At 43.5% G+C, this 27,695-nt stretch overlaps 1 protein-coding gene across 2 annotated transcripts in view; it reads left to right on the top strand.

Annotated features, from left to right (window-relative positions):
* Positions 1-27,695, top strand: part of ptpro (protein tyrosine phosphatase receptor type O) — a 162,955-nt gene that overhangs the window by 124,638 nt on the left and 10,622 nt on the right. Inside the window, exons 15-21 of one of the 2 annotated variants that reach the window (XM_080207252.1) lie at positions 7,124-7,244; positions 7,349-7,417; positions 11,089-11,172; positions 15,115-15,150; positions 21,207-21,288; positions 22,951-23,041; positions 26,893-26,969. In XM_080207252.1, coding sequence (XP_080063378.1) covers positions 7,124-7,244; positions 7,349-7,417; positions 11,089-11,172; positions 15,115-15,150; positions 21,207-21,288; positions 22,951-23,041; positions 26,893-26,969 — 560 coding nt within the window. The remainder of the gene's footprint in view (positions 1-7,123; positions 7,245-7,348; positions 7,418-11,088; positions 11,173-15,114; positions 15,151-21,206; positions 21,289-22,950; positions 23,042-26,892; positions 26,970-27,695) is intronic. The other variant, XM_080207253.1, reaches the window with a different exon arrangement.

Genomic DNA, 27,695 nt, shown 5'->3' with positions numbered 1-27,695 from the left:
AAATTGCCCCTTAGTGTCCTAGGATGTGCATGTTCGAGGGATTAGCAGGGTAGGTATATGAGGTTTCTGGGGATGCATTGGTTATAATTTTCCAAAGATCCTTGGATTCTGGAGAAGTATTGGAAGATTGGTAAACTGCTAATGTGACACCGCTATTCAAAACGGGAGGGAGGCAGAAAGAAGGTAATATAAGCCGATTAGCTTAACGTTTACTGTTGGAAAAATGTTGGAATCAGTTATTAAGTTAAGGAATTATTGTCAGTGCAAACTCGATGGGCTGAATGGCCTCCTTTTACACTGTAGGGTGTCTATGTTTCTATCTGTTTAACTCGTCTGCCATTTCTTTGCTTCCCAAAACTATCTCCCCGACACATTGTCTAAGGGCCTATGTTCACTGTGATGTCTCTTCCGTTTTATATATTTAAAGAAGTTTTAATGTTAGTTTTTCTGTTCCTCATTAGTTTCCCCTCATAGTTTACTGTCTCTCTCTTTATTATCTGTTACTCTGCTGGATTCTAAATTTATCCCAGTCTTCAGAGCTGTCACTGACTTTTATCTTCTTATGTGCTTTTCCTTTGAATTTAATATTCTCCTTAATGTCCTTAGTTAGCCATGGTTGGTTTATCCCTCGCTAAGAAGCTTTCCTCCTTACTGGGATATATTTTTGCTGGGAGTTAGGAATTACCTACTTAAGTGTCTGCCACTGCTTTACTGTCTTTTTCTGCTAATCTATCCATCCAGTCCACTTTAGCTAACTCTATCCACATTTCATTGTCATTCCATTTACGTCAGGGGTAAGTTTTTCACTCAGAGGGTGGTGAGTGAGTGGAATCGGCTGCCGTCGGTGGCGGTAGACGCGAACTCACTGGGGTCTTTTAAGAGACTTCTGGATGAGTACATGGGATTTAATGGGATTGAGGGTTATAAATAGGCCTGGTAGGTATGGATAAGATCGGCGCAAGTTGTGGGCCGAAGGGCCTGTTTGTGCTGTAGTGTTCTATATTCTATGTTCTATTTAAGTTAAACAGTTGCTTCCAGTCCAAGTTTTTCACACTCAAACTGAATATTAAGTTCTATCGTGTTCTGATTACGATTTCCTTAGCTTTTAGTGCATTCCATCGAATGGTTTGAGACTCACTAATGACACAATTAGGTACCAGATTTGGATGTTATTGGAAGACTTCTTCTATTTACCTATGGATGATGATTCACACCTCCGCAAAGAGATATAGACAGGGTAAATTAATACAAACATAGATATTAGTAGTAGGCCATTCAGGTGCTCGGGCCTGCTGCTCCATTCGATAAGATCATGACTAATCTTACCTACAATTCTCTGCATGCTTCCCGATACCTTTAGATTCTTGATAAGGAAGTCAATCTAATTTGCCCTAAGAATATTCAATGATTCTGCCTGTGGTACTTTCTGGGGAAAGGAGTTTCACAGAGTCACGACCCTCAGAGAAAAATATTCTCCTCACCTCCATTTTAAAAACAAGAGACTCAATTATTTTTAAGCTATGTTCCGTAGTTTTAGTCTCTCTTAAAAGAGGAAACATAGCGTCCACCCTGTTATATCTCTTCAGGAGTTTACAAAGACGGATTGGAGCTGAATCATTGGAGTATAGAAAAATTAGAGGCAACCTTATGGAAACATGAGATAGACCCCCATTCGTCATCCTAGGAATCAATCAAGTGAATCTTCTCTGAACTGCTTCTAATGTATTTATAACTTTCTCTATGTGCAGATACTAAAACTGCTGGCAGTACTCTAAACGAGATCTTACCAACAGCCTGCATAATTGTAGCAGAACAAGTTTACTTTTATATTCCATTTCTCTTGCAATAGTTATCAACTTTCCATTTGTCTTCCTAATTGTTTGCTGTACCTGCCACTAACATTATGTGATTCAGGACACCCAGATCTCTCTGTACCACTGAGTTCTGCAACCTCTCTCTATTTACGTAATAAGCTGCCTTTCTACACTTCCTGCCAAAGTAGACAAGTTTACACTTCCCCCATATTATACTCCATCTGCCATTATTTGCCCAGTCAGTTAACCTATCCATATCCCTTTTCAAAGTCACCAATTTAGTTGTCCTCTCCAGAACTTACTTTCCTCCCTATTGCTATGTCGTCAGCAAATTTAGCAATCATACATTCAGTCCTATCGTTCAAGTCATTGTTATAGTTTGTAAATAGTTGGAGCCTCAGCACTGAACTCTGCGGCACTCCACACATTACATCTTTCCAATCTGAAAGTGACCCATTTATCCCCACTCTCTGTTTCTTGTTAGCTAACCAGTCCTCCGACCATGCTAATTACATTTACCTCCTACACTGTGAACTCATAATTTGTGTAGTAACCTTTGATGTTGCACCTTTGTCAGATGCTTCTGAAAATCTAAGTGCAGTACATCCACATGTTCCCCTTTACCCACATTGCTTGTTACTTCCTCGCAGAACTCACTGAATTAATCAAATGTGATTTCCTTTTCACAAAACCATGTTGACTCTGCCTAATTGAATTGAGATATTCTAAGTGCCCAGCTATAATCTCCTTAATAATAGGTTCCAACATTTTCCCTATGACAGACACTAAACTAACTGGCCTGTAATTTCCTGCTTTCTGTCACCCTCCTATCTAGAATAGAGGACTTTGCTATTTTCCAAGCTGATGGGGCCTTTCCAGATACTGGGCAATTTTGTAAAATTAAAACCAATGCAACTATTATTTCCAAGTCCATCAGGACCTGTGGACTTGTCAGTTTTCAGTTCTAATGATTTTCTCAGGACTATTTACCTGATGTTTGTAATTGTTCTAAGTTCCTTGCTCCCTTTTACCTCCTAGCATGTTATTTGCATCCTCTACAGTGACACCTAACACACAGAGCCAAATTCTACAGCATCCCTGCACCAGGTCTATCCGCAGCAGAGGCCATTCACCTTGGCAGGATCTTCTGGTCCTGCCAACAAAGTCGATGGCAATTTGCATTGCTCACCTGTGCCGCTGTTGGGGAACCCAGAGTGGAGTTGACTTTGGGAGGGACTGGAAGATCCCATCAACAGGAAGAGCGGGAGAATTTCCAGACACACACTCTCTCTCTCTCTCTCTCTCTCTTGAGGACCAGTGCTCACTTTAGTTACCCTTCCTTTTTAAATACCCAGAGAAACTCTTATTAACTATTTTATATTTCAAACTAACTTTCCTTCATACTCTAGTTTCCACCTCATTATTATTTTAGCTACATTTTGCTGTTTCTGTTTATTCTGTCTAATCTTCTAACCTGCCACTAATCTTCATGGAATTGTACATTTTTATTTTGAATTTGATAGTATCTTTCCTCATGCAGCCGTGGATGATGTTAGTCAGTCCTAGAGCTTTTCTTTCTCACTGGAATTATCTTTCAGTATTAAGAAATAGCTGCTTAAATGTCTGTCACTCTGCGTTCACTCCAAAACCAAAAAAATCCCACCCAAGGTCAATGGATCTTTGCATGGTCAATGTTCCACCCGTTACAATTCCAGTGGTGGGTGGGACTGGAAAATTTCTCCCTCAATCTCTATTGACCTATCCCTTAGCCTAATTTCCCAGTTCACTTCAGCCAGCCCTGTCTTCATACCCTCATTACTACCCTTTATTTAAGTTTAATGTTAGCAAGTGTGAGATTATCCACTTTGGCAGGAATAATAATAGGAGGGACTACTATTTGAAGGGCGAAAAGCTGCAGCATGCTACGGTGCAGAGGGACCTGGGGGTCCTTGTGCATGAGTCGCAAAAACCCAGTCTGCAGGTGCAGCAGGTGATCAAGAAGGCGAATGGGATGCTGGCCTTTATAGCGAGGGGGATAGAATATAAACGCAGGGAGGTCTTGCTGCAACTGTACAGGGCACTGGTGAGGCTGCAGCTGGAGTACTGTATGCAGTTTTGGTCGCCGCATTTGTGCAAGGATATTTTGGCCTTGGAGGGAGTGCAGAGGAGGTTCACTAGGCTGATACCGGAGATGAGGGGATTAGACTATGAAGAGAGACTAAATAGACTGGGTCTGTACTCGTTGGAGTTTAGAAGGATGAGGGGGGATCTTATAGAGACATCTAAGATAATGAAAGGGATGGATCGGGTAGAGGTAGAGAGATTCTTCCCGCTCAGAAAGGACAGTAAGACTAGGGGGCACAGCCTCAAGATAAAGGGGGGGCAGTTTAGAACGGAGTTGAGGAGGAACTTCTTCATTCAAAGGGTGGTGAATCTCTGGAATTCTCTGCCCATTGAAGTGGTGGAGGCTACCTCGCTAAATATATTTAAGTCACGGGTAGATAGGTTTTTGGTAGGCAAGGGAATTAAGGGTTATGGGGAGAAAGCGGGAAAGTGGAACTGATCCACTTCAGCCATGATCTTATTGAATGGCGGGGCAGGCTCGAAGGGCTAGATGGCCTACTCCTGCTCCTATTTCTTATGTTCTTATGTTAATACGTAGACTTACTCTTTACTCCCTCAATTTAAATGCAAAATTCAAATTGAATGGACAACAAAATGGGGGTTAATAGAGTTGTTCACTTTGGTCGCAAGAACAGAAAAGCAAAACATCATTCAGAATGTGTGGACCTTCTAAATGTTGCCGTTCGGAGAAAGTCAGGTGCACTAGCTCAAGAAAGTCAAAGGTAGCACACAGCTACACTAAACAATCAGGAAGATAAATGGTATGTTGGCCTTTATTACAAGGGGATTAGATTCCAGGAGTAAGGAAGTCTTACTGTGCAGGCTTTGGTGAGACCACACCTGGAATACGGTGTGCATTTTTGGTCTCCTTATTTAAGGAAGGACATTGGAGATGGTACAGCGAAGATTGGTTCCTGGAATGAGAGGGCTGATCAGAGGCTGAGTAAACTGCGTCTTCCTTGTTGGATTTTGGAAGAATAAGATGTCACCTCATTGAATCATACAAAATTCTGAAGGCGTTTGACAGGGTCAACACAGAGGTTATTTCCACTGGCTGGGGGGTCAGGAACATGGAGGCACAATTTCAGGATATGGGGTTGATTACTTAGTACTGAGACAGAGAGAAATTTCTTCACTCAAAATGTTGCGAATCTTTGGAACTTGTTACGCCAGATGGTTGGGGGTGTGTCAACATTAAATATCTTGAGGTCTGAGATTGAAGAATTTTTGGCCTCTGAGAATCAAGTGATGTGGAGAGTGGGCAGGAAACTGGAGCTGAGGCAGAACATCAGCCGTGACCGTACTGAATGGTGGAGCAGACTTGACCCTATGGTCTAATCCTACTCCTGTTATGTACGTTCTTACAAATAGGGGGAGATGGTGGTGTAGTGCTAATGTCACTGGAGTAGTAATAATCCAGAGGGCAGGTCCTTGGGGACATGGGTTCAAATCCTGGTGGAATTTAAATTCAGTTAATAAAATCTAGAATTGAAAGGTCAACTCTGTAATGGTGGCCATGAAACTATTGTTGATTATTGTAAAACCCATCTGGTTCACTAATGTCCTTTAGGGGAGGAAATGTGCTGTTCTTACCTAGTGTGGCCTACATGTGTCTTCAGATCCACAGTAATGTGCTGGACTTTGAAATGGCCTCACAAGTAATTCAGTTCAAAGCTAATTAGGGACAGGCAACAAATGTTGGCCTTGCCAGCCACACCCATGAAAGAATACATTTTAACAAATAAGATAGTTGAGTTTCCTTTATTCCCCTTAACTCAATATGTTGCCTTTCATAGAATCCCTACAGTGCAGGAGAAGGCCATTCGGCCCATTGACCCTGCACTGACAACAATCCCATCCTATCCTCATAGCCCCCTGGATTTACCCTGCTAATCCTCCTGATACTAAGGGGCAATTTAGCACGGGCGTATCAACCTTTGGACTGTGGGAGGAAACTGGAGCACCGGAAGAAACTCATGGAAACACAGGGAGAACATGCAAACTCCACGCAGTGACCTGAGGCCGGAATTGAACCTGTGTCCCTGGCTCTGTGAGCCAGCAGCGCAAACCAAACAGAGAAAGATAAAATCAAGAGATTCATCAACCAGCCTTTGGTTCAGTTCCTGACAGTTACTCCTAGAGTAGAATGGACCAGAGCCTGAGACCAGGTTAGCTGGCTATCCTCTGATGTAATACAATTGTGTGACACGCCAACAGAAAATTAAGCAACATATAGTTTAAAAGATGCAAGTTGCTTTCACGAAGATGTTTGGCCTAATCCCTTGGAAAGTGGAACCTTAGCCAGACTCCAATATTTATTCAAGGGTAGTTTTATTTACACCAGGTACAATATGTACAAGGTGGGTTACTGAGGAGAAACCCCTCCACTAAGCATTGCCTGTTGACTGTATAGAGCCTCAAGCGTGTGACTGACCAATATCACTGATACATCATCTTCCACATCATTCATTAGCATCTTATATCAGCATACCTGTTCTGTTAACCTTTTGTAAGACAAAGATGAGGACTTATTTTTCTTTATTTTAACATTAATTGATGACCATGGCCGGAATTCTCTGAATGTTCACGCCTGTGGGATTCTCTGGACCCAGTGCAGGGGACGGAGATTTGGCTGTGTGCCAAATTCCCCGTTCTCATTTGGAGCAGTGGCAGGACGCGAATAGCCGGAGAATTCCAACCCATGGAACCATTGTTAATTGTCGCAAAAACCCATCCGGTTCGCTAATATCCTTTAGGGAAGGAAATCTGCTGTCCTTACCCAGTCTGGCCAACATGGGAGTCCAGAGCCACAGCAATGTGGTTGATTATTGAGTGCCCTCTGAAATAGCCGAACAAGCTACTCAGTTCAATGGCAATTAGGGATGGGCAATCAGTGCTGGTCTGGCCCAGCCCATATCCCATGAATGCCTGAAAGAAAATATTAGCCCAGTGACATTACCGTGACACGACCATCTTCCCCCTACTCCTAATTACGTAGAGAAGAGGAGTAGGATTAGACCACACGGTCAAGACTGCTCCACCATTCAATATGGTCACGGCTGATCAGCTCCAGTCCCCTCGGCTCTCCATATCCCTCAATTCTCAGAGACCAAAACTCTGTCTGGCTCGGGCTTCACATGTTCGATACCAGGAGGAGATCCTGATCCATTCTTTTGAATATGTAGTTACAGAAGTGAATTCGAACATGGTGGTGATCTCTGCCCTTGCGATCCTGAGTATTCTGCTTATCGGACTGCTACTGATTACACTCTTTATTCTGCGGAGGAAGCACTTGCAGCATGCCAGGTACCGCCTAACTTGCTCAATCACACTCCCGCGTACGTAGAAATGGAATCATCAAGTTATTCAAAATGAAGTCAAACATGAATAATTGTGTTGATATCTTCCAGGAATTGTGGAGCAGGAATATTTGTCAATTTTGCCACATTGGAGAGGGACGGAAAGTTGCCGTTTAACTGGTACGTGCAAATGGAGTGGGAAAAGACTAGGTTGGCCTAGTGAAGGCCTTTTTTGAAGTGCTGAAAATCAGTTTTAAACGTTGTGCAAGCTTTTCACCTGAGATGTGCTTGTGAGGCAGAGATCGTAGTACCCAGAGTACTTATTATCCAATATTCAGACGGAGATGCGAGTAGAAAATAAACTCTCAAAATGTAACTGAAGTCTACAGGAATTTCAATGGGCACCTTGTAGTTTCGGTGGAAAATTTCAAAAGTACTTGTGCTCCAATCCATCACACTCAGGATCTTGAACTGAAACCATTGTGACCGTTTCTGAGCATCACACTTTAGGATGAAGGCATCAGAGAAGATGCAGGAAAGATTCACTAGAACGAAGCCAGGAATGAGGGATCTAAGTTACGTGGATAGATTGGAGGAGCTAGGGGAGTCTAAAGGTGTGCAGGTTAGATGGATTGGCCGTGCTGAATTGCCCCAAGATATGTAGCTTAGAGGGTGGATACGTGGGATTATTGGGATAAGGCCTGGGTGGGATTATTGGGATAGGGCCAGGGTGGGATTATTGGGATAGGGCCTGGGTGGGATTATTGGGATAGGGCCTGGGTGGGATTGTTGTTGGTACAGACTCAATGGGCCAAATGTCCCCCTTCTGCACTGTAGGGATTCTGTGATTAGAAAAGAGAAGATTGAGGAGAGGTTTGATGTAAAAACGTCCAAATAAAAAAGGGTCTGGATTAAGCAGAGAGGGAGAAATGGTTGAGAACCAAAAGGACTCTGGTCTAAAGTGATTGGCAACAGTTCCAACACCAAGAAGGGGAAACCCATTTAATTTGCAGCACGTGGTTAGAGTCTGGAACTCACTGCCTGAGAGTGTGATTGGAGCAGTTGCAATTGTGGCTTTCAAAAAGAGATTTGGTTAATTAACTGAAGAGAGTAAAACAATTGAGATTACAGGGGAAGGATGAGGGATTTTTTCAGAGAACCAGCAAGGGCATGACAGGCCAAATGACCTCCTTCTGCATTGGACCCATTCTCCGACAGGGCACATGTTGTAGGCCGCGCTGAGAAACCAGTTTCCTCTCGCTCGCTGCATTGCTGGCAGATGGAATTCCCCCAGTATAAAGCCAAGGTTTTGAATCTGTTTTAACAGTAGTTATAATTGCTCAAACCACCCCGTTTCCTATGGACACTTGCACACGTTCTAAGAAAGTTCAGTCAATGTTGAAGCAATCTGGATTTGGCAAAAGGATGGGGATTTCTATTTTTGATTTCTTTTTAAGAGAGCGGATGTATTTTTGGGCAATAGTAGTAAGTTAATTCAGTACTGGAGGAGGAAGAGAAAGGGAAGTCTAACCAACTTCTTTCTTCTACACCAGCTAGAGATAATTTCTAGGCTAATCCCATATAAACATCACAGATGTCCTGAGTACACCTCACCCACTTCCTCTGGCAATCTAATTATCACACTCTGTATTTATTATATCCTCACCATATAGGTTCCAGCTAGGACCTGCTAGAATGTGCTTAGTTGAGTGTTCTGCACAGATAAAAGACCCCACATGAATCAAAAGACCCTGCTTTATATCAATTGACCATTTCCATACAATCCATTGAACCCCTGGTGCAGAAGGAGGCTATTCAGCCCATCGAGTCTGCACCAACCTTCCAAAAGAGCACTCTACACAGACTTACTCCCTCACCCTGTAACCCCTTGCATTGATCACGACCAATCCACCTAACCTACACATCTTGGGACAATAAGGGGAAATTTAGTTTGACCAATCCACTGAACAAAGTTAAATTTTATTATTCTCATAAGTAGAACTTACATTAACACTGCAGTGAAGTTACTGTGAAAATCCCCTAGTTGCCACACTCTGGTGCCTATTCGGGTACACTGAGGGAGAATTTAGCATAGCCAATGTGCCCAACCAGCACGTCTTTCAGACTGTGGGAGGAAACCAGAGCATCCGGAAAAACCCACGCAGACACGAGGACAATGTGTAAGCTCCACACCCAATACCAGAATTGAACCTGGGTCCCTGGCACTGTGAGGCAGCAGAGCTAACCCCTGTGCCACCTTGCACGTGTGTTATGCTCTCATTGCAATTAAAACAATGAGGCATAAAGTTCAATTGTGTTTGTCAGGAGAATCATCTGTATTTTGTTGCGAATGGAATTCGGGCAGCCAAGCTGGAGCTCGGGGTGTGTGGGGCTTTTGTTTTCTCTTGAACCTTCAGGCTTGCTGGGTTAGATTCCAGAGCTTGGTCTTGATGGTAAATGGGTCTGCACTTTGTAAAACTGAAAGCCAGTGATGAGTCAGCCTCTGTAATGGTTAGAAAATTCTATTTCAGAAGCTGAGGTAAACCTGATTCTAGGCCTCGAAGGAGGAAAAGGAAATCGCATGAGGTACAGATTGAGAATGAGAGAGCACCAATTTCAGGTGATGTGCAAAAAGAGGGGGTAAAGCTTTCTCATGCAGCAAATGTCTAGGATCTGGTATCTCAGGAGGATATGCTGAGGAAATAAAAAGACTGGTCTGAACTGTTTATTTTCCTGTTGGGATGCACTGCGAGTGTGGTGGAGGCAGATCTAATCATGGCTTTCAAAAAAGAATTATCTGAAGAGAAAAATGATTGCGAGGCTCTGAGGAAGCAGCAGGGAGTGAGGCTAGATGAGTTGGTCTTGCAGAGAGCTGGCACAAGTACGAGGGGCTGAATGGCCTCCCTGAGCGGTCACCGTTTTATGGTCTTGGACAGGATTTTCAGAGCTGGGTTGTCCCCTTGCAGCTGTCCCCTCCAGCGCCTGCAGAACAGAGACCATTACACACACTGCCGGCCGAACTTTCAGGACCCTTCGAGGTCAGGGTTGAGGAGGGGAGGAGCCAAAAATACCTGCAGCGGCCAGCATCTCAGTTTTGGTGCCAGCCATGTCGGGGATGGTGAGTCCGGGGCCCAGGAAAACCGCCGGCCCTGACAAGGTGGGCGGGAAGTTAGGCTTATGTACAACCTCGTCAATGGTAAGTTTAGGAAGCCGACTGGGATTTTCCAGTTGGCCTCAGTATCCCGGTGTACATATAACAGGCTCAGAACAACAGCCAGGCGTCTGTCAAGGTTGGCAAGGGAGTTAGAGCCCACCTGCCAACTGTGATTGGTCAGAAACCCATCTCTGTACCAATTAAGGGCTAATACACACTGGCAAAAGTTTTTATTTTAAATCAGTGTCCCATTAGAGGCAGGTTTCTGACCTGAAACAAATGGGGCTCAGGTGAAGATTCAACCCAAAACACGCGTGACGATAACACATTCATAAACCAGGCTGGGTTCTGGCCAACAGCGGGCCAGATTCTGTGGTAGTGGACGCGATGTTTTAATAGGGAGCAGGCCAAATGTTGCAACAGGAAATGAAAAGAGTAATATAGCAGGTAATGATTTTACTTCTGTGTCTGCACGTGTGAATGGAACTATTAATCACATTAACTTTGTGCATTACTCTATCTGTATTTCTCATTGTAACGCTATCTGAGCTGTGAAGCATGTCCGTGTTACTGCAGAATCGCTATATAGTGTACCTAACTAAGTCTTGCTTCCTGTGTATATTAATCACGGGCAACCTTCTCTTTTATTAATCAAACAGACTCTTTGTCTATATGTGTCTGTGTTGCATTTTCTCAGGCGTAGAAGTATTTTTGCTGTTCTTGCACTGCTCCCATCATGCCTTTGGACTGACTATCTTTTGGCCTTTGGTATTAACCCTTGGTAAGTTTATTTTAAAAGTCTTCTTGCCTAATACCTCCTGAGAAATGTTAAAACTGAAAGCACCTCACCCAGATACGCTCACACGCCTGTGCTGCAAGAAGCTACTGGCTACAAACTATAGCATAGTTCAAAAAGGTACTTGTATTACGCTGCACAAGATGTGTGCGTGTTTGTTCCATCAGAAAGAATGCAGAAAAAATTTACTAGGATGCTACCAGGACTTGATGGTTTGACTTGTAAGGAGAGGCTGGATAGACTGGGAGTTTTTTCCCTGGAGTGTAGGAGACTTAGGGGTGATCTTGTAGAGATCTGAACAAAAGGGACATCAATCAGCTAAATCCCCAAAGGGAGGGGAATCTAAAACTAGAGGGCATAGGTTTAAGGTGAGAGGGGAGAGATACAAAAGGATCCGGAGGGGAATGTTTTTCACACAGAGGGTGCTGAGTGTCTGGAACATGCTGCCCAGAGGTAGTAGTAGAAGTGGGAAAAATTTTGTCTTTTAAAAAGCATTCAGACAGTTACGTGGGTAAGATGGGTATAGAGGGATATGGGCCAAAGGTGGGCAACTGGGACTAGCTTAGTGGTTTTAAAAAAAGGGGTGGCATAGACAAGTTGGGCTAAAAGGCCTGTTTCCAAGCTGTAAACCTTGATGACTCTGACTCCCCTCTTCCAAAATGTTTTATTAGATGATTTATTTTGTAATAACATATTATTGAGGCAGTCTCCTCCACTTCGTTATCAGTAATAGGATCAGTGATCTCTCAGCTAGGTTAGATTGACTAGCCATGATGAATTGCCTTTGGTGTCAAGGGGACTAGCTAGGGTAAATCCATGGGGTCATGGGGATAGGGCCTGGGTGGGATTGTGCTCGATGCAGACTCAATGGGCCGAATGGCCTCCTTCTGCACTGTAGGATTCTATGATTCTACACTACATAAGGAGGCAGAAGTTGGAGATTAAATGGTAAACTGCAGATAAACATGGCTGTTTTCCAGTTGAAATAGACCTGAAGGACCCACGCTGACATGGAGTCTTAGAAGCAGGAGGTGAGAAATGCAGGAAATAGGAAAGGAGATGTTCAACTCGGTGGTGCTGATAAATCTCAGGATGAACATGGTCATTTCAGTTCATCCGTCCAGAGATATCCTTGAAGACCTTTCGACAATCTGTTTCCAACTGCAACTATCCAGCAACCTACCTCATAATTGGAAACATCTTTCAGGCAGCAAACTGTCAGGCTTTCTTTAAGAGAAATGTAGGTGGTTTATTCCAAGGGGACTGTGACTGTCTACAGAAAGGAACATATCCTGGCACCTTACCCATTTTTAAATATTTTGTACACGTATTTCATAGTCCTACCATTGACGTCCATCTCCTCAAGCCTGATCAACCTGATTGAATCCAATTGCTCCATCGTTTTCAAAACCTTAGTTACATTGTCACCCTATCATTCAAGTAAATAGCCCATTCAAGCAAATAGCTCAAACACTTGAAGCCTGTCCAAATAACAAAGAATGATTAAGGCTAGATATCAATGTTCTTCATAATGTGCTGGGATAACACTGCACACAGTGCTCCAGCTGTAGGTATATTGCATCTGCAGAGTGCATTGTCTGCAGGACACTTTGCAACAAGCTGCCATGGCTTCATCTGCAATATCTCTCAAACATGTGACTTCTGCCACCTAAAAGGACAGTCGCGTGAGCAGGCCACGACCTCCAGTTCATCCCCTGTCCTGACTTGGATACGTACTGTGATTCCTTCATTGGTGCTAGGCCCAAACCTTGGAACTCCCAAACTCAACATCTCCAGCTCCACCGTATGGACTGCAGCAGTTCAAGAAGGCAGCTTAACACCTAGAACAGCTAAGGATGAGCAATGGATAAAATCAGAAAATGCTGGATAAACTCAGCAGGTCTGGCAGCATCTCTGGAGAGAGAAAGAGAATTAACATTTTTAGTTCATGTGAAGAAGAACGGTGCGGGGTGCAGACAGTGGGAAAAGCGGAGGAACCAGAAGATTCCATCACCGGCCAATGATGCACCGTCTCCCACCAGGAGAAAGACACCACGAGGAGGCCGGAGAATCCCACCCGTTAACTCTGTTTCTCTGTCCACAGATTCTGCCAGACCGGCAGAGTTTAACCAGCGCTTTCTATTTTCATTTCTGATTTGCAGTATTTCTCTTTTGTTGTGGGCAGTAAATAACCTTGTTGGTCACATCCACATCCTGAAGAATGGCCAGAGGAAATCTGATTCCCACAGTCAGTTTTTGTACTCCAGCTCTGACTGTACAATCTAAAATCTAATCCGCTCTCCCTAAAGCCAGCTCACCACACTTTCCACCTTAATGGGTGACCAACAATCATCCTTAGGTTGTCGATTAATTCATTAGTTATGGATTTACATACATCAGTAATTTGTGCACCTACATTATAAAATGTATTAATAACTCGAGTCACTACATTAATAGATGAATATCCTTTGCAGATATATTGGATTAGTAACTAAGATGCCTACATTGCAAGATTTATCAGTGCTGATACATTAGTATTTAATTTTACATAATAAAATAGTGAGAGCACTGCGTAAGGACATTTGGAGACTTGTTTGAGGTGTATTAAATTGTGAGGGTGCTGGCCGGAGTGGATAGGGACAACCCTGAGCAGGGAGGTCAGTAGCCAGAGGGCGTAGGCTTAAAATAATTGATGGAAGAATTAAAGGGGAGTTGATGAGGAAATGTTTCGCCCAGAGGGTGGAAGGGGTCTGGAACACACCTACGCAACAAGGGTAGTAGAGGTGGAATCCCTCACCACATTCAAAAGCTTACTTTGGGTATGTATTTGAAGTGTTGTGCTCTACAGGGCTACAGACCAAGGTGTAATTGAGCTAGCGGGCTGACTTCAGTCAGCATAGACATGATGGGCTGAATGGCCTCTTTCTGTGTCGCAAATTTGCTTTCTTTCTACATTTACTATTATCCATTATGGCCGGAACTTTACTGTTCCGCCCGCCATAGGAATCAAAGCAGGCGAAAGGCGGTCAGTGGAAAGGTCCATCGACCTTGGGCGGGATTTTACAGCGAGATCATAAAGCCATGCCCTTTATCAAGTTCTAGTAACATTTAATGCTAATTAGATAGTCTGATAATTTTAGATTTACAAGAACCATTATAAATAACGTGCCTATATATGGTGCATTAATGACATGCTTAGGCTCTAATATACATTTGACTATGTTTAAGATGCAGTGGTACTGGACGTAGCCACAGTCTAACATATACTAGTGGGTAATTTATCTGTATTGCAGAATGTAATAATAACACTGTTAACATTAAAATATAGGTTAGTCTATATACGCATGAGAAATGAATGTGCTGATATAAGATTGAATAACTAATGCAGATATAGTTTGTTAGATATAATTCTGCTACAGTATCAGATGCACTTGTTACGTATGCATTAAGATACATTAGTGGTCTTGCATAATGAATAAGACTCCCTTCTGTGAATGGTGTATTTACCCGTGTGTTTGCCTACATGTCCAACCATTCTGTAAGCGTATCCTGTTCACTGTGCAATCACATCTATTCCATTTTATTGCAAGTTTATCAATATCTTGTGTCATTCACTACTGACTTGCATGGATTCTGTCCAAGACTCTGTAAATCCTTTTGAGACTCTTCCTTTGCTGGAGTGGGCCATCTGCTTATCAAATACCAGGTTAGTAACATGGAAGTGACTTAGGAAAGAAGGGGTTAAGAAGTCTTTCATTACAGCAAGTCATTTCAGAGTGTGGCTGGTTACTTGCGGTCTTTTGCCTCAGTGTTGTCCCAAATTAAAATGCTTTGTATGTTACATTGAGGAAGTTTCTTCAGTTTCTAGCTTTACTGAGGAAATTTATGTCATCTTTTCAATCACATGTTCTTTATTTTTACTTACAGGAATAAATATGCACTGAAGAAGAGGAAACTAGCCAAGTATGTTTCGTACGCTTAGAATAGAACCATTTGCCAGCAGATTAAAGTTCATTGAAAGTGTTGAATGTTAAAGTGTCAGTACTGTTAACAGGAAGTCACTGAATATATCTAAAAAGGAATTAAATAGATTTCTAGATCCCAAAGGTGTCAAGGAGAACTGGAGAGTGGTTTTGAAATGATAAAGGATCAGCCATGATCAAACTGACTGGTGAAGCAGGCTTGAATGGGCCGAATGGCCTATTCCTGATCCTATTTTTGACTTTTCTATGAGGTATAGATGTCCCGTAAGTTTCTGCAAATCAGGCTTGCTTCTTTGCAGAGCTCCAAAAATAGAATGGGGAAGTGGAGCCTTTGCAGATGCTGTAGCTGCAAGATTTTTCAGGTGCAGAATGATACGCCACTGCTGAATGGAGATGCTGGTAGTAGTAGGGGCGGCACAATGACAGAGTGGTGAGCACTGCTGCCTTACGGTGCCAGGGACCCGGGTTCAATTCTGGGCTTGGGTCACTGTTTGTGTGGAGTTTGCACATTCTCCCCGTGTCTGCGTGGATTTCCTCCGGGTGCTCCAATTGCTTCCCACAGTGCAAAGATGTGCAAGTTGATTGGCCCTGCTATATTGACCCTAATCTCAGGGAATTAGCAGGGTAAATATGAGGGGTTATGGGTGGGATTGTGGTCGGTGCTTGTCCATGCCGCCCTGTTAAACCCCTAATCTAATCCTAATTGCCCATATATGGCTCATATCCCTCTATACACATCATACCCATATAACTGTCTAAATGTTTTACTACTCTACTAGTACTCTACTACTACCTCTGGCAGCTTGTTCCAGGCACTGACCACCCTCTGTGTGAAAAAACTGCCCCTCTGGAGACTTTTGTATCTCTCCCCTCTCACCTTAAACCTACGCCCTCTAGTTTTAGACTCCCCTACCTTTGGGAAAAGATATTGACTGTTTACCTTGTCTATGCCTCTCATTATTTTATAGACCTCTATAAGGTCACCCCACAGCCTCCTAAGCTCCAGAGAAAAAAGTCCCACTCTAGCCAGCTCTCCTTATAACTCAGTCCATCAAATCCAGGTAGCATCCTAGTAAATCTTTTCTGCACTCTTTCTAGTTTAATAATATCCTTTCTATAATAGGGTGACCAGAATTGCATAAATTATTCCAAATGTGGCCTTACCAATGTCTTGTACAACTTCAACAAGACGTCCCAACTCCTGTATTCAATGTTCTGACCGATGAAACCAAGCATGCCCAATGCTGCCTTCATCACTCTGTCCGCCTGTGACTCCACTTGCAAAGAGCTATGAACATGTACGCCTAGATCTCTTTGTTCTGTAACTCTCCCCAGTACCCTACCATTAACTGAGTCTTTCTTGAGAGTCTCTGGTTCAAACCAAGACCAATCTCTGCATGAACCGATTGGAAGAGCTAATCAGAGATTATGCCCAGCAACCTAGTAATGGGATTGCTTTCTCAATTGCACCACATCCCCTTAAAGAATAATCATTCCGCTTAATCTTACAGGATTCAAGTTAATTCTCTTCCAACATTATCCTCAACATCAATGCGTTTCAGAATTCTCATTAGAAAATTGCGCTGTAGCACAGCTGAAGCTTTTTTTCTAACCCATCGGAATTTAATGTTGAGTTTGGCAGCTTTAGATTGTGACCGTGCTCCCCCACCTTAAATTCCTTTCATAAATATCCCAGACATGTATTGCCTCAATGCAACCCCACCCCTGCCCCCCACACACGCTTTTTGTTCGCAATCTCTCAGGGCTCGAACACATTCTCCTTTCCTTCAGTTCTGACAAAGAGCCAAAGGACTCGAGACAATGGGCCGAATTTTACCGGTGTCAATGGTAGTCATGATGTGGAGGTGCCGGCGTTGGACTGGGGTAAACACAGTAAGAAGTCTCACAACCTGGTGTTGTGAGACTTCTTACGGAATTTTACCAGCAGGTTCGTACAACCCCGCCCCAGGCCAATGGAGAATGCCGTTCTCCGAGCCTTGCCCGCCTCCAAACTTAAGGCGGGCATACTGGTAAAATTCCAGCCATTAGCTCTGCTTTCTCTCATTACAGATGCCTTTTCTTTTTCTCCCCGGCATCTTCTGTTCTTGTTGTTGAAGCTTTTTTCTCTCTAAAGGTCCATCCCACCCGTTTCTTAAGCAAGAGCACAGTCTCAAAATGAACTTCACAAAGGATGTGGGTGCCGTTATGTACATCCGAGTCACACACATGACTCACCTTTTGGGTTTTATTCTCCCCCCCGAAAACTCCACCAAACTGCCCCACCCCTCCACAACACCAGCCCATGAGAAGCCTCTTCCAGTTAATACCACAAGTGAACCAAGAGATTCATTGTGGAGCCAAATTCCAGGCAGAAGTCTTTCCTCCTATCTGGTGGCTGTGCTAGCGAGCGCCGCAGGGTCTAATAGTTATCAACGTTCTTGGGTTTATTGCACTATTTTCAGTGTTATAATTTCCCCTAAGTCAGCTGTGAGTAATAACACTGAGCATAATTGATGAGTTAGTAAAATAGTTATTGGAAGGCCACAGATAGCTGTGGTTATTTTCTTCTGGTTAGAAAGAAAGAAACCAGTCCAAGCAGTATTTCCTCCTTAAGCTGCTCCTTGCTCAGCACTGTCCGTTATTGCTTCCATTTTCCCCATCATTGACTCTTCCCCGTCATTGACTCTTCCCCTTCCAAAGGCATTGTGATTCCCTCTGTCAGTGTCTGCTGCTACGGCACCAGGAGATGCGAGTAGACCTGCCAAGGCCTCGTCTTACACTTATTTCCTTCCTGTGACAATGTGCACTTGCCTGTAACGTGTGCTTTCCCCAGAACTGCACAACTGAAGTTGATTTAAATGTGACTGGCCACTGCCTGTGGTCCAGTTTTTAAATGGTTCGTAGTAATTTAGCTCAAATCATCCCTGTCGGAGGTCAAACAATAAGCTGCTCATTAAATAAAAAAGGCCGTGCTGTTAGTTTAATTACTAATTCCATACGAACTTGCCCAGTGAATGTAGCCAATCAATCCAAGTGTATCTTGGCTGATCGCGAGTCAGCTGCCAGTTTTAGGTCTCCCATTTAAAGTAAAAGAATCGGGAAAGATAATAAACAGACCAACCCATTTTACAGTCATGTTCTACACTGCAATTTTTATTTCTTCACTTACGGCTGTAGTGCTTTCACTGAAGTAAAGAATGCTACAAGTGACGAATACCACATTATTGTTATATAGAATCACATGGTGCAGGAGAGGCCCTTCAGCCCATAGAGTCTGCACTACATATTAGAAACACCTGAAACGCCATCTAATCCCATCCATCTATAACACTGAATGTTATGACGTGCCAACTACTCATCCACGTACTTGTTAAAGGATGTGAGGCATCCTGCCTCCATCACCCTCCCAGGCAGCTCATGCCAGACCGTCACCACCCTCTTGTCCTCCCATCCCCCTTATACCTCCCATCCTTCACCTTGAACCTATTCTCCCTCGTGACTGACCCTTCAGCTAAGGGGAATAACGGCTCCCTATCCATGTCCCTGGTAATCATGTACACTAACTTTGTAACTTATAACTTTATCCAATAAAGTCCCCCAAGGAGATTCGATCTTGCCAGAAGCAATGAGACTGATCCCTGGTGCAGCCAAACCAATTTCCTTGCACTGCCAGGTGAGTTTCCAAGTGTAACTATGTAATGTTCCCATCTGGAGGATCTTGTGGTGCAGTGGATGTGCCTCTAAACCAGAAAGTTGTGGGTTCAAGTCTCACACCAGAATCTAAAGGCAATGGAAGGTGTGATTTTAATGAGGCGAAGTAGGTTGAGTGATGCCAGTGCATCTCTGGCAGACAGTAAGTGTGGGACAGTCTCCTTATCTACAATGCTTGATGTGGAGTGGTGCTCCTCAAGCTACAGCCTCTGGTGGCAAGCTACTGATCTGCTCCAAGGAAAAAAACTAGCTATGAAAACAGATATGAGCCTGTACTTTGCCTGCCTCATGTGCCTCTCAGTGTGGGAAGTGACTGGGGAAGAATGTTACAAGTATAACTTTAAGATCATAAGATATAGGAGCAGAATTAGGCCATTCAGCCCATTGAAGCTGCTCCGTCATTCATTCATGGCTGATTAATTCTCAACCCCATTGTCCTGCCTTCTCCCCATAACCCTTGATCCCCTTTTTGATCAAGAACCTATCTATCTCTGTCTTAAAGACATTGGATGACCTGGCCTCCACAGCCCTCTGTGGCAATGAATTCCACAGATTCATCACCTCCTAGCTGAAGAACTTCCTTCTCATCTCAGTTTTAAAAGAGCGTCCCTTCACTTTGAGGTTGTGCCTTTAAGTTCTAGTCTTCCCCCACTAGTGAAAACATCCTCTGCACATCAACTCTATCGAGGCCTCTCAGTATTCTCTAAGTTTCGATTGGATCCTCCCTCATCCTTCTAAACTCCATTGTGTACAGGTCCAGACTCCGCAACCACTCCTCATATGACAAACCTTTCAATCCTGGGATCATTCTTGTGAATCTCCTCTGGACTCCCTCCAAGGCCAGCACATCCTTCCTTAGATCTGGAGTCCGAAACTGCTCACAATATTCCGAATATTGTATTCCTTTCGATAGGCGAATAATATTGAATAGGAGTGATTGTTACTGGGATAATTTTGAACTAATGGACATAAGACGCCCACCAAAAGGGTCTGGTAATATCACTAAAAACCCATTGCAATGGCTTAGCTTCTTCAGAATATCTGCAGTTGTTAAAGAAGTGAAGTTTTTTTAATATGAATCCATTCCTTTTCATCCTTGTCATGGACAAAATTTGTGTTCCTTATCATTTCCCATGATCAATAATAAGTTTGTGCATAAAAAGTATGTGTTTTTGTAGGGTTATAAAATGAGAAATTGTCCGTTTTGGCAGGAAGAATAAAAAAAAATCTCAATGGTGAGAGGTTGCAGAGCTCTGAAATGGAGAGGGATCTGAGTGTCCCAGTGCATGGAATAGCAAAAGGCTAGTATGCAAGCACAGCAAGTAATTTGGAAAACTAATCAAATTTTTTTTTATTGTGAGGAGAATTGATTATAAAAGTTGGGAGGTTATGCTTCAGTCATACAGGGCATTGGTGAGACCACATCTGGAGTACTGTGTACAGTATTGGTCTCCTTATTTAAGGAAGGATGTCAAATGATTAGAAGCAGTTCAGTGAAGGTTTATCAGACTAATACCTGAAATAGGCAGGTTGCCTATTGAGGAATGGTTTGACAGATTAGGCTAGTATTACTGGAGTTTGGAAGGGTAAGTTTTGAATGAAACATTGATTGAAATATATAAGATCCAGAGGAGCTTGTCAGGAAAAAAGTGTTAACTTTTGTGGGAGAATTAGAACTAGGAGTCACTGTTTAAAAATAAGGGGTTCCCAATTTTTCTTTGAGGGTTGTGATTATTTGGAACTCTGTTTCTCAAAAGACAAGGAAGCAGAACCTTTGAATATTTTTAAGACAGAGGTAGACAGATTCTTGGTAAGCAAGGGGGTGAGAGGTTATCTGGGGTAGGTGGTTCTGAGGTTACAATGAGATTGACCATCGTCTTCTGAATGGCAGAGCAAGGCTCAAAGGGTTGAGAGGCTAATCCATATGTATGTATCCAGTTTGAAATTACCCTGTGAATTAGTTTCAGGAAAAGGCATTGGGCAGGATTTTACAGCCTCGCTTGGGCGAGACCGGGAGTTCCTGCCCGAGGTTAACAGAGATTTCCGTTGTCGGACCCTCGTCCACTTCGATTCTGGGTGGGCGAAGTGGCAGAGTTCCAGCCATTGAGTCAACAACAGCCTGGAATGTTCCTTTGGTTCCCCCATTGAGTCAGGGGACTGGTTTCAAGCCACAAAAGTCAAGTGGGCTTCGGGCAGCCATTTCTTTGTTGTCCTTTTGGGTCTGTTATGACAATATAATTAGTTTTAAGTTCATAATATACTGGGATGGTACAAGATCAATTATCTAAGTTAAATTAATGGATTTTTTTTGTTCACTTTTCATAGCCCTGTCCAGCTGGACGATTTTGAATTATATCTCAAGGATATGAGTAAAGACTCTGATTACAAATTCTCTCTGCAGTTTGAGGTAAGATATTCCTCCAGCTAATGAAATGCTTCCTCCTCCATAGACCCCTTTCACTGTCTATATATTCCTCACCTGATAGCTGGCAGGTAACCGATTGTTGCACACAGTGCCACTCATTACCTCAAAGTTTTTAAAGTTTATCTATTTATTGTCACAAGTAGAACAAAGAACAAAAACAGCCCGGGAAACAGGCCCTTCGGCCCAACGAGGCCGCGCCGCCGTCTCAACACCACCAGTCCCCCTCTCCACCCACGACCCCTGTCTAATGTTTTATGGCCATCCAGATTGAGGGAAACTAATTTAGGGACAATTTATTCCTGCCAATCAGCCTAATAGCACATCTTTGGGGTGTGGGAGGAAACCGGAGCACCCGGAGAAAACCCACGCAAGCACGGGGAGAATGCGCAAACTCCCACAGACACCGGCCCAAATCCATGTGTCTGCACAGCAATCAGCGATAGTCACTGAGCTGTCGTCTTGCCCAGTATCTGGTCCAGTTTAGGCACACACTAATGACATGAAGCACTAGGCCACTCTCGAACAACCAAGAGCAGCCCCAGTACGACCCATCACGTGTATGCCCCTCGTTGGACACAAGGCGGACCAACTTAAAACCTGTGAACGAAAAGGAAAAGTAGGCTTACATTAACCCTGCAATGAAGTTACTGTGAAAATCCCACACTCTAGTGCCCGTTCAGGTACACTGAGGGAGAATTTAGCATGACAATGCACCTAACCAGCCTGTCTTTTGGACTGTGGGAGGAAACCAGAGCACATGGAGGAAACCCACGCAGACACGGGGAGAATGTGCAAACTCCACAGAGACAGTGACCCAAGCCGGGAATCGAACCCAGGTCCCTGGTGCTGTGAGGCAGCAAAGCTAACCATTGTGCCACCGTGCCATCCCAGAAGGCAGAAATTCACCCTTATTGATACATTTTATATTTTTTCTTCTTCAACAAGCACTACTCCATATCCCATCCCACAGCCCCCTCATGGGAAAGCCTGCAGCTTCTGTTCTGTGTCTCCCCTCAGCAGTGCAACCATGATAGGAAACTGCCTTAGGGCATCAAATTGGTACTCATTTTACTGCACATTATTTCATAGAATCATTAAGTCCCTATAATGCAGAAGGAGGCTATTTGGCACACTGAGTCTGCACTGGCAACAATCCCACCCGGGTCCTATCCACATAACTCCACACATTTACCCTGCTGACCTCCCTGACACTAAGGGGCAATTTAACATGGCCAACCAACCTAATCCGCACATCTTTGGACTGTGGGAAGAAACTAGAGCATCCGAAGGAAACCCACACAGACACGGGGAGAACATACAAACTCCACATAGACCGTCATCCGAGGCTGGAATTGAACCCGGATCCCTAGTGCTGTGAGGCAGCAGTGCTAACCACTGTGCCGCCCATTAACCCCCAACACTAAGGGGTAAATTGAGCATGGCTAATCAACCTAACCCACCTTTCCCTGCAAATCAGTTGATCCACCGCCAGTTATTAAAGAAGCTTTTCAACATTTAGAATGCACTTTTTTAAATGAAGCATTTGGACCTTTTGTGTCATTGTGTTTTTGTTTGTGCCTTCTCATCACCATGAGACTCTAAACTTCCCATGGACTGAGTATCTCTCTGGGTTTTATTGACCAGGACCTCAAGCTGGTTGGTCAGGACATACCCCATGACGCAGCTGAACTGCCAGTAAATCGATGCAAAAATCGTTACACTAATATCCTGCCATGTGAGTATTCATACAATCATACAATTTGCTATTCATCAAGTAATCCTCATGCACCATCATTTCCTTCTGTCTGTAATGGGAAATGCAATGTAATTCCTGTGAAGCATGGGATGTTTTTAGATTGAATGCACTTTTAAACCAGGTTGTTTTTACATTAAACCTCCAGTGGCCTTTTTCTGGTCCAAAGGATTTTTCTGTTTCATTACATTATTAAATGATTTGAGTGACGCGTGTCGGAGGTTCTTAGCATTCCTACCACGTGAATTCTTGAAATAGGATGACATAACTTATAGGAGAGTGCTGAAAACATAAGCAAAGATTCACATTATGCTGGGTGAACGCATCTGCTGTAACTTTACACGGAACTGGAAGCATCAAAGACAGCCACAAACCAGTTATTTACACACAGTTCATTGTAGCATGCCGTGGCCAATCCCACCGTAAGTCCGTGGCTAGTCCCACAATACTGTTTTTTTAAATTTGCTTTTTGGGATGTGGGCATCACTGGCTGGGCCAGCATTTATTGCCCATCCCTAACCACCCCACATTTCAGAGGGCATTTGAGAGTCAGCCATTGCTGTGGGTCTGGAGTCACATGTAGGTCAGACCAGGTAAAGACTGCAGATTTTCCTTCCCTAAAGGACATTAGTGAATCGGGTGGGCTTTTACAACAATGGTTTCACGGTCATCATTAGATTTTTTTAAATTCAAGATTTTTATTGAATTCAAATTTCACCATCTGCCGCAGTGGGATTCGAACCTGGGTCCCCAGATTTTGCCCTGGGTCTCTGGATTATTAGTCCAGCAACAATATCACTATGTTGTCACTTCCTCCTCCTAGTGGGCAGTTCTCCTGTACAAGTTTGTGGAAAGCCTTGCTGTATAAATCCATAGTTCCTCACGTCAGGTGTGAATTCCTGATCCCCAGACTCTCCAGACCCAATGGGCAGTCCTACTGTACCAACTCAGAGAGAACTCCAGTGAACTGGCCAGAAGGTATTGCTGCAAGTCAGTAACACCAATCAACGTGGAGTTTGGAGACAGATAGCAAATAATAATGACAACAACCAGCATTTGTTTAGGGAGGACCTCCTTGATCTTCTCTCCATGCAGCAGGTAGAGGGCAGCATGGTGGCACAGTGGTTAGCAGTGCTGCCTTGCAGGGTTCAATTCCCGGCTTGGGTCATTGTCTGTCCAAAGTCCGCATGTTCTCCCCGTGTCTGTGTGGATTTCCACCTTGTGCTCCAGTTTCCGTCCACAGTCCAAAAAACGTGCTGGTTAAGTGCATTGGATATGCTAAATTCTCTCTGTGTACCCGAACAGGTGCCGGAGTGTGGCGACTAGAGGATTTTCATAATAACTTCACTGCAATGTTAATATCAGCCTACGTGTGACATTAACAAATAAACTTTAAAAACTTTAAATTCAATGTGGTGACTTCTGAGGGGATAGTTTATTTGTATTTCTCAAACGGTTTCTGCCAATCTTTGCCTGGTAGATTTCTAGTTAGAGTCCAGCCATGGGTATCCCAAAAGGTTCAGGAGACTGGATAAGAAACTGTACTTGCTAACGTGAGATTGGATTGGGGGTGGGGTGCATGGCAAAGTAGAGTGTGTGTGGAAGTGGCAACTTATTGAGAGACCACCATGACAGTGGACCGAACTCCTGTAAATGGATGTGTTGTGGCACATTAATATGGAATGATGTGGAGATGCCAGCGTTGGACTGGGGTGGGCACAGTAAGAAGTCTCACAACACCAGATTAAAGTCCAACAGGTTTATATGGAATCACGAGCTTTCGGAGCACTGCTCCTTCATCAGGTGAGTGGAGAGGTAGGTTCATAAAGATGGCATATATAGGCAAAGACACAATTGCAAGATCTTGATATGGGCTTCTGATTGCATGTTTGCATTGTCAATATAATCATTTATTTCCACTTCATAATTTCCACCTCAGTCTTGCTAATCTGCTACTTTTGTTACCTCTAGATTTAACTACTTCAATACTGGTCTCCCTCATTCTACACTACATGAAAACATATAGTCATCCAAAACTTTGCTGTCCGTGTCTCCTCACAGCAAGGCCCATTCACTTTTGACCTAAGTTGGTTCCCATCAAGTATCACTTTGATTTTAAAATTACCATCCTTGAGTAGCCCCACTAAGCTACTCGATAGTGCCCGGGTGTTGCATTTCTAACATTCTAGCCAGTATTACATTTTTATCATTCATTTGTGGAACATGGGCATCACGGGTTGGGCAGCATTTATTGCCCATCCCTAGTTGCCCTTGGAGGGCAATTGAGAGTCAACCACATTGTTGTGGCTCTGGAGTCACAAATAGGCCAGACCAGGTAAGGACTGGTTAAGATTTCTTCCCTAAAGGACAGTAGTGAACCAGATGGGCTTTTCTGACAATTGACAATGGTTTCATGGTCATCAGCAGATTCTTAATTCCAGATATTTTATATTGAATTCAAATTCCACCGTCTACCGTGATGGGATTTGGACCCTATCTAAACACCTTGACTAGATTTTTCGGTATTGAAACCAATAGAGCAGTGCAGTCAGAATCCAAAAGAGAAAAAGCTGGAAAATCTCAACAGGTCTGGCAGCATCTGTAAGGAGAGAAAAGAGCTGATGTTTTGAGTCCAGATGACCCTAAGCTAAAAGGCATAGAAAGTAGGAGATATTTATTCTGCAGGGGGAGGGAATGAAAGATGAGTCATAGCCACAGAAACCAGGGGAAAAGACTGCTAATATTCTCTACTGTCCACAGAGAATAGAGTGTGAATGGCCAAATGGCAGAGAGGCTGTAAGCTGTGACAGATGAAGATGTTTTGGGGGAGAGGGGGAGTATGGGACGGAGGTAGAATGTAGAAAAGGGGAACCGGGAAGAGAAAAGGTAAGGGATGGGGGATGAAGTAGGTGGAAAGAGTAGTGGGGGGGTAGAGCGAATCATCTGAAGTTGTTTAATTCAATGTTGAGACCAGAAGGCCTAGCCGGAAGATAAGATGCTGTTCCTCCAGTTTGTGTTAAGCCTCACTGGAACATTGCAGCAAGACAAGGACAAACATGTGGGCATGAGAGCAGGATCGTGTGTTAAAATGGCAAGCAACCAGAAGATCAGCGTCCTGATTGCTGAGCAGCTTTGGCCTGTGTACAAAGTGATCCCCCAGTCTAAAAATTATCCAACACCTCTCCCATCAGTGATGGCACCTTCCCATGCAGTCACAGAATGTGTAACACCTGTCCCATGCTCACCATCCAAGGTCCAAAACACTCATTCCAGGTTAAGCAGCGTTTCACTTGCAGCTCTTTCAATTTGGTGTATCACATTCGCTGCTCCCAATGTGGTCTCCTCTATATCAGAGAGACCAAGTGTCAACTGGGTCTTGCCCATAATCTAAGTTTCAGATTCCAGTGTCCACAGTAATTTGCTTTTGTCCAGTGCAGTCAGAATGCTGTGTTTTGTTTGACCTGAAAGTGACAACTACCAAAAGTGTCCCTTTGTATCCATAAGAGAATTATCAAGAAAAGTTGACAATTATGTGAACTAGGGCCCAACTTCTGTACATTTGTAATTATGTGAAATAGGGCCCAACTTCTGTATATTTCTGCACATGGTTGCTTCAAATACCTGTCTGTTGGCATTTGAATTATTGATTAATATTCCAATCAAATGGTGCAGAGAAAATTCTTACCCATCTGTTGCATATCTCAGCCACATAAATGCCAGAGTACACTTCAAGTGTGACCTTCCCTTTCAACTAAGCTTGAGACTGGAGATATAATCTGTTCAACATATTAAAGCAGTGTAATGTCTTCACGCTGATGCCATTGTCTCCACAGATGACTTCAGCCGAGTGAAATTAATTTCTCTGCAGAGTGAAGAGGGTTCAGACTACATCAATGCTAACTATGTCCCTGTAAGTAATTGCTGTGGCACAGCCAGTCTTTAATGACTCTTTTCATTTGGATTCAGTGGATTCCTAGTTAGGATGAAATTGCTTCATTAAAGGGGTCACTGACATGACAACCGGTGCCCTCGTCCCATTGAGAAGCAGTGTAACCCTGTTGGTTTTTCTAATGTTGGAAGGATGATTCAGAGGCTCTGACTGCCTCTAAAACAGCTACAAACAAGCCCGGCTCCAATCGATTATCTCCCACTAGTGCAGCAGATGGTATTTAACTGAAATGTCAAACTGGTCTGACAGTGTGCTTTGTGTAAAATATATAAATTGTTCTTTATATTAGATTTGGTTCAGTAAAACATTGGAATTAATATGCAAACATTTAGCCAAATCATTCATTTATTTGAATTGGAGTCACTGCCAAAATGTTCATATAAGCGAGAGCCTGGTCCTTATTTCTTCAGTTGGGTGGCACGGTGGCACAGTGGTTAGCATTGCTGCCTTACAGCGCCAGGGATCCGGGTTTGCTTCCCGATTCGGATCACTATCTGTGTGGAGTCTGCATGTTCTCCCTGTGTCTGGGCGGGTTTCCTCCACCGTCCGAAAGACCTGCTGGTTAGGAGGATTGTCCATGCTAACTTCTCCCTCAGTGTACCCAAACAGGTGCCAGAGTGTGGCAACTAGGGGATTTTCACAGTAACTTCATTGCAGTGTTAATGTAAGCCTACGCTTATAGTAACA

The sequence above is a fragment of the Carcharhinus amblyrhynchos genome, chromosome 19 (genome assembly GCF_965287045.1).
Source record: "Carcharhinus amblyrhynchos chromosome 19, sCarAmb.v2.hapA, whole genome shotgun sequence".
NCBI classification, from domain to species: Eukaryota; Metazoa; Chordata; class Chondrichthyes; order Carcharhiniformes; family Carcharhinidae; genus Carcharhinus; species Carcharhinus amblyrhynchos.
The sequence above is the reverse complement of the archived record's forward strand: the minus strand, read 5'-3'. Positions and strand labels throughout refer to the sequence as shown.